General features: G+C 38.0%; 1 protein-coding gene across 1 annotated transcript; it reads left to right on the top strand.

The window, feature by feature from the left end:
• The first annotated feature begins 413 nt into the window (after positions 1 to 413).
• On the top strand, positions 414 to 1,346 carry LOC134760122 (olfactory receptor 4K13). The gene has a single exon (XM_063715801.1). The coding sequence runs from the start codon at positions 414 to 416 to the stop codon at positions 1,344 to 1,346; it is 933 nt and encodes a 310-aa protein (XP_063571871.1).
• The last annotated feature ends 6,161 nt before the right edge of the window (positions 1,347 to 7,507 follow it).

Genomic DNA, 7,507 nt, shown 5'->3' with positions numbered 1-7,507 from the left:
AGGCATTTGATACCATATAGTCCAATTTTTTTTTTCACTGAGAAGAAAACCCTCAAAAGGAGAGTTACTTGTCCTGTGTCACCCAGTGAGCAGCTTACCCAGGTGTCCTGTAGAGGTCTTCTGATTCTAATTCATGACCTATATATTTGTGGTTTCATGTACTATTAATGTTTTTATTTTTGTCTTCCAGGAACTTATATTCTGAATTCTACTGACTATTTGGTATAGTTCTCTGGGCCATTAGTAAAATCACTGACTGACAAAATTCCACAAAAGTAAGGGTCCTTGTAAGTTCAAGTGCCTTGACTGAGTACCAAATGTGGATATCAACATGAACATTTCTTTCCAATATGCATCATTTCCCTACCCCTTATTCTCACTTATTTTGATCATTATGGGATAAAGTTGACAATATGGAAAGAGCAAACCATTCAGTGGTATCTGAATTTATTTTGTTGGGACTTTCCAAATCTCAAAATCTTCAGATTTTATTCTTCTTGGGATTCTCTGTGGTCTTCGTGGGGATTGTGTTAGGAAACCTGCTCATCTTGGTGACTGTGACCTTTGATGCACGCCTTCACACACCAATGTATTTTCTGCTTATCAACCTCTCCTGCATTGATATGATCCTGGCTTCTTTTGCTACCCCTAAGATGATTGTAGATTTCCTCCGAGAACGTAAGACCATCTCATGGTGGGGATGTTATTCCCAGATGTTCTTTATGCACCTCCTGGGTGGGAGTGAGATGATGTTGCTTGTAGCCATGGCAATAGACAGGTATGTTGCCATATGCAAACCCTTGCATTACATGACCATCATGAGCCCACGGGTGCTCACTGGGCTATTGTTATCCTCCTATGCAGTTGGATTTGTGCACTCATCTAGTCAAATGGCTTTCATGTTGAATTTGCCCTTCTGTGGCCCCAATGTTATAGACAACTTTTTCTGTGACCTTCCCCTTGTGATTAAACTTGCCTGCAAGGACACCTACATCCTACAGCTCCTGGTCATTGCTGACAGTGGGCTCCTGTCACTGGTCTGCTTCCTCCTCTTGCTTACCTCCTATGGAGTCATAATATTCTCAGTTAGGTACCGTGCTGCTAGTCGATCCTCTAAGGCTTTCTCCACTCTGTCAGCTCACATCACAGTTGTGACTCTGTTCTTTGCTCCGTGTGTCTTTATCTATGTATGGCCCTTCAGCAGATACTCGGTAGATAAAATTCTTTCTGTGTTTTACACAATTTTCACACCTCTCTTAAATCCTATTATTTATACATTAAGAAATCAAGAGGTAAAAGCAGCCATTAAAAAAAGACTGCATATAAATTTAAAACATACCTTTTAGATGGCACTTTTGAAGAGACACTCTTGTTTGTTTGAACATTTAAGAAACTCATTTTTAATGTATCAGTTTCGTGCAAAAGTAATTGCCGTTTTTGCCATTAAAGTAAATGGCAAAATTAAAGTAATGGCAAAAACCACTATAACTTGTGTACCAGCTAACAGTTCAAGTTCCGTATGAGGAAACAGTAGATGTAATTGTTAAAAAGCAAACACCTTTTTGTGATCTTTTAAGGTCAAACACATAATATCTACAGTTTGGCTTGTATCCATTTAAATCCCACCTTTATCAGTTTCTCTGGTGCAAATTTGAACAAAATAAGTTCCCTGTGATTTATTTTTTTCCTCTATACAACCTTGTTTATATGCATCTTTCATTATTATTTTAGCATGCTCTTAAACCTCAGAAAACACATTATTATTGTTAGGATTTTTGTTGTTGTTATTGGTAATCTATGTTTAGAGAAAGCACACAGATGACATCTCATCACAGTTATTTATCCAAGTGCCTTACAGGCTAGAAAACTGCATGTTCTGGGTAATCCCTGATTAGTGTGTATTAAATTATACTAAGTTGCTTTCCATAAACACAGTGTGTTCAACCATTCTTCACGTATTTTGTGAGCTTACAGAATGCCAGAAGATACAGCCAGGGCTTCAAGGAACTTATAGCCTATGGATAGATCGAGCAAACTAAATTGGCAATTGTTCCATGGCACGAACAGCACTGTTACATGATGGACAGGGTGCTTTGAGAGTGCAGAGGAATGGTATCTCAATCAGGGCAGGGCAGGAAGGTTTCCACTTATAGTTAGCAGCAGCTAGATGGAGAAGAAAGACATTCCACAAGAAAGAAATAGTATGTTGAGAATGCATAGAAGCATGACACAGTGGAGAACCTATACATAATTTCATTGAGCTGGGTCATGGGCTATGATGTCAAGAGATGAGATAGAGAGGTAGGTCAAATGTAGTCTGATCGTATAATAGAAAATATAGGACAGTCTTTGGAATTCAAAACTATGTCATGCTGAAGTTTAAAAGAGAGACAGGAAGGAAAAAAAGTAAGCATAGACCATTCCTGTCCCAACTTGTACATTGTACGGCTTCTATTCCAAGTTTATCTCCTCCTTCTTAGCTCTGTTCATATTTCTCTTTGCAATCTAGGCAACTAGGCTTGTGACTGAATTAAAGGCTAAAGCAAATTTAAAGCAACTGGGTATGGGAGAATATGTCTACTGTCTTTCAACTTCAGCATAAATCCAGAAAGAACTTTATGCCTTTTATTGGATATATTATACCTAGCATCCAGAAAAGCCATTCCAGAGACAGAAGATAAAACATGGAATACTAGGTCTCTAACATGTTATTAGATCATTTGTTACATAAAGGGCACAGTCACATCAGCCTTAGTTGTTTTATACTGAGCAACCAATTTTATGGAGGAAACATTTTATATACAAGTTGAATTATTGTAACCAAGGATCCCAGCCTCAAAATGCATTTTCAAACTTTTTTTTCCTTCTTTCTGAATCTCAGAATGTAGCCTTGTGTTGTTAGACTTTATCTCCCTTTCCCACCAGGTACATTCATACACAGTGTTTCTTATCTAATTAAGTGCTTGCTTAGAAATCCTGGGGGCCGATTTTGAAACAAACAAGGTAGGGAAACCTGGCTGCGGAATCCTCCCTTGAGAGGGGAATTACTTACAGTTAACCCAACACTACCAGGCCAAAGTCAGGAAAAGGCAAATCGGACCTCAGGACAGGCCATTACTCAAGATAACCTTTGGAACAAGACACGCAGACCTGCACCTTCCTGCACTATTCCCACAGATTTCCCATATCTTTTCTGTCTTAAACTCCTTTACTTAGCCCCCAAACGGGGAATGGTCTGTTAAAGGCATGAGCCTGGCCATTCCCCACCTGCTTGCATTTGAATAAAATTGCTTTCCTTTTACCACTCCTTGCTGCACCTGTTTTCAGCCTCTGAGCGGGGAGGTGGGGGATGGGTGGGTATGTCGGGGGCTCGGGGCAGGGGGAGGCGGGGGGGAGCTGGGGGGAGACTTAAGCTGGTTATATTTTAAGCTGGTTATATTATATCTAACTAGGAATAGCTCTTTTCTGAACACATACTATGAAAATACCTATAGGTTTAATATAATCTAGAGTTTTGTTTTTAAAAGGCTATTATTGATTGGTTGATGTGACTGAAAATTTGTTGAACAAATTGTCACGAATTTGTGATATAAATTATTTGTGAGTTATTTATGTATTTCTTATTTCAAGAAAAAAGCTACCAACTACTATTATATATTTCTTATGCCAGAGAAAGCTGCTAACTACTCAATATTTTTCCCAAATAATTTAGGTAATTTTCAAAACAGTATTATTTTAAAAATAATCTACCCTGTCCCCTTGTTATGTGAAATTTGTGAACTGTCTTTATTAGAAGGAGTTATTTTTTCCCTTTCCCAACATGCTAGCTACTATCAAGCATATAATACAGAAACCCTCACCCTGACAGCCAGTAGAAGCACTGCCCTCCTTCTGCCTGCCATTCACGTGCTCTACTTCTAAGCACGTGACGTGATTTATAGATGACTGAAATTTGGAAAAGAGCCTGAGCCTGAGGTTCTTGGCGTTTTACAGTGTTGCTGTTTCAGAGGAGCTGAGGCACACAGTTCTAAACCCTAGTTAAGGGGTAGCACCTGTTTTCCATGGGCAAATTTGTTAACACCTCAAACAGTCTTCCTGTCAGGGTCCTCTGCTCTTGGAGGAATGTGTACTTTATTTTATTTATTTATTAACTTGAGACGGAGTATCACTCTCTTGCCCAGGCAGGAGTGCAGAGGCGCAATCTCTGCTCACTGCAACCTCCGCCTCCCGAGTTCAAGTGATTCTCCTCTCTCAGCCCCCTGAGTAGCTGGGATTACAGGCGCCCGCCACGACGCCCGGCTCATTTTTGTATTTTTGGTAGAGACAGGGTTTTGGCATGTTGGCCAGGGTAGTCTCGAACTCCTGACATCAGGTAATCCACTCACGTTGGCCTCCCAAAGTGCTGGGATTACAGGCGTGAGCCACTGGGCCTACCCAGAATGTGCACTTTAGAATTATCCTTGTCTCTGCTCTCGGAGATAGAACAGTTTCATCAACCCAAAAATGCCCCTTTTTTCATCAGCCCAAAAAAGTCACCGCCTCCTTCCCATTTCCTATCCTGGACAGTAGCCATCTGATTGTGCTCTTAGAGTTTGCTTTTTCAAGATTGTCGTATAAGTAGAATCATATAGCAAATAGCCTGTTGAGGGTGGCTTTTTTCACTTGGCACAATGTCTTCTGAGATTAGTTCAGTAGCAAGCTGATTTAATTAATGTAAATATATATTACATTTTATTATTTTTTGTTTTTTTGAGATGGAGTCTTGCCCTGTCACCCAGGCTATAGTGCAGTGGCTCAATCTTGGCTCACTGCAACCTCCACCTCCTCAGTTCAAGCAATTCTCCTGCCTCAGCCTCCCAAGTAGCTGGGATTACAGGTGTGCGCCACCATTCCTGGCTAATTTTTGTATTTTTGGTAGAGACAAAGTTTTGTCATGCTGGCCAGGCTGGTCTCGAACTCCTGACCTCAAGTGGTCCACCCACCTCAGGCTCCCAAAATGCTGGGATTACAGGCACTGTGAGCCACTGTGCCCGGCCTATATTACATTTTAATATCTACCCATATAAGTACTCCCGTTACTATTCTTCCTCAAACTATCTTGGTTTGTCTCATTCAGTTCTTCATTTATGTTTACTAGTGTGATTTTACCAAATAATATGAACATTATATTATTATAATTGCATTAACCAAAACATTGTTTCAGGGATAAATATATATTGGTATTGACCACATTTGACTTTCCTATCCTAGAACATGGTTTAATTTTGAACTTATTTGGGTCTTCTTTTGTGACTTCAGTAATGTTTTATAACTTTTTTTAAATTATATACTGAAACTTACAAAACTTAGGAATTATTTTATTTTCATTTTGATGAAGTAATTTTTCAATTGTATTTTTTGTTATTTCTCAAATGTTGAAATCATATATATATGTATATGCATGTATATATATATATGTGTTTCTTTATTTGTAACTAGCCACTATACTAAACTCTCTAATTCAAATTTTAGTTGATTTTCTTGGGCCTACTATATAATGTCTCATATGTTATGTTTTCCTATTACCTTTTAATGTCTTATTTCATATTTTAGCTTATGACATGTCTAGGACTTAGTATTTTTTTCTGATATTTTTTCCTGAAAATATGACATAAAAGTTCTGAGATAGTCCTCCAGCATGGATAATTCCTGATTTTAATATGTTTTTTAAATATGGTAAATATTTGACTTTTTTAACAAAAATAAATATATTTGGAATGATGAAAACTTTAATTTGCACTTGGCTTATTTGCTATGGACAAATTTACTAATTTTGGTGGAGATATTGTCAACATTTCTAACGGGTAGATGTAAATCTTTAATTGGTATAAAATCTAAGAAAGTGAAACTGCAGTTGAAAGTTACAACTTCCAGCCAAAACTGAAACAAGTAAAGTTTACAAGGAACTTAGCTACCACCTAGTGAATATTGTGTTTCTTTGCTTTGCTTTAAACAAGAAACCAAGAGTTAGGAAGATGGAAAATTTACTAAAATGGGCTGGAGTCTTTCCAATCTTCTAAGTGCAAGCTAAAGGCAGACTTAAATCTTATAGCTTCCAAAGAGGCAGTCAAGCTGATAACTCTCTCACCATTACCCAAAATAGCCTTTTTCACAGGCAAATTTGAACATTACTTTGAGAGATTTCTTTCCACTGGAACCCATCAGCCAAGTTCAGAATTCCAGTGGACATCACAACCCATTAAGTCACCATTAGAAATTAATTCTTCTGAAAGTGGCAAGGCAGATAGTAACAAGAAATGACCTGGATATCAAAATAATTGTTCATAGTTTAAAATGTATTGCCTACCATAGATTCAAAATTCTAAGTCTTTAACTTCACTAAAAGTATAAGTCATTCTTCCAAATTTCAGGAGGAACTAAAAATGTATAATAACTGTTACAATCTAATTTGCAAAGTGTAACAATTTGCTCAGTTATTCTTCCAAGAGATTTTACATTGAACATAATTGGTCAGATAGATTGAAATGTCTAGAGAAAAATAGAAACTATGTTTCAGGATACCAAAGAGTAGTCAAAAGCATTTCTTCAGTCTGCACCCAAAATGTTGTTCTTTTTATAAAAAATGAAGAGTCTGATGAAAAACTAAGCAAATAGACTGTAATTACAGTCTTTGAGCATCTCAGTCTTAATCCCATGTTATGTATAAGAGAACTAGGGTATAGGGGAATGGTTCCTAACTTACCCAAGTTTCCATAATTAGCAAACAAAAGAAGTGAAATTGAAATCCAGTCTGTTTTTGTAGTCTATGCACCTTTTCATAACACTATGCTACCTCAAACAGTAGGTTCTGGACACCTCATTTGTAAATAACCTTCTTCCCCAAATCTAGAAACAGCATAAAATATAACAGAGTTTGTGGAGAAGAGTCCGTGGGCGAATATGCAAAGAGTAATTTATTGCTGTTATAAACTCAAGACAAAGAAAAGGAATGTACATTCCTACAACTGTAAAATTCACCTTCTCACACCTAGTGGGGTTTTGAAAATGATTACATGCATCCATGTGATAAAATTAACAAATAGCATTGATTGAAAAGAATCAAACAGAAAACACAAACAGAAAACAGTACATAATATACAATCACATCCATAGAAAGTCTAAATAGAAATATAGTCGGTAATAGTGGCTCCCAAAATTCACATCTAACAAAAATCTCAGAATATGACCTAATTTAGAAATACAGTTTTGCAGGTCAGGTGTGGTGGCTCACGCCTGTAATCCCAGCACTTTCGGAGGCCAAGGCGGGCAGATCACGAGGTCATGAGATTGAGACCATCCTAGCTAATACAGTGAAACCCCTTCTCTATTAAAAATACAAAAAAATTAGCTGGGCATGGTGGCGGGCACCTGCAGTCTCAGCTACTCGGGAGGCTGAGGCAGGAGAATGGCGTGAACCCGGAAGGCGGAGCTCACAGTGAGCCGAGATCGCGCCACTGCACTCCAGCCT

The sequence above is a fragment of the Pongo abelii genome, chromosome 15 (genome assembly GCF_028885655.2).
Source record: "Pongo abelii isolate AG06213 chromosome 15, NHGRI_mPonAbe1-v2.0_pri, whole genome shotgun sequence".
In the NCBI taxonomy this organism is placed as follows: domain Eukaryota; kingdom Metazoa; phylum Chordata; class Mammalia; order Primates; family Hominidae; genus Pongo; species Pongo abelii.
The sequence above is the reverse complement of the archived record's forward strand: the minus strand, read 5'-3'. Positions and strand labels throughout refer to the sequence as shown.

Coding starts and splice junctions, on each gene's coding strand:
- LOC134760122 (XM_063715801.1), top strand. CDS start 414: ATGGAAAGAGCAAACCATTCAGTGGTATCTGAATTTATTTTGTTGGGA.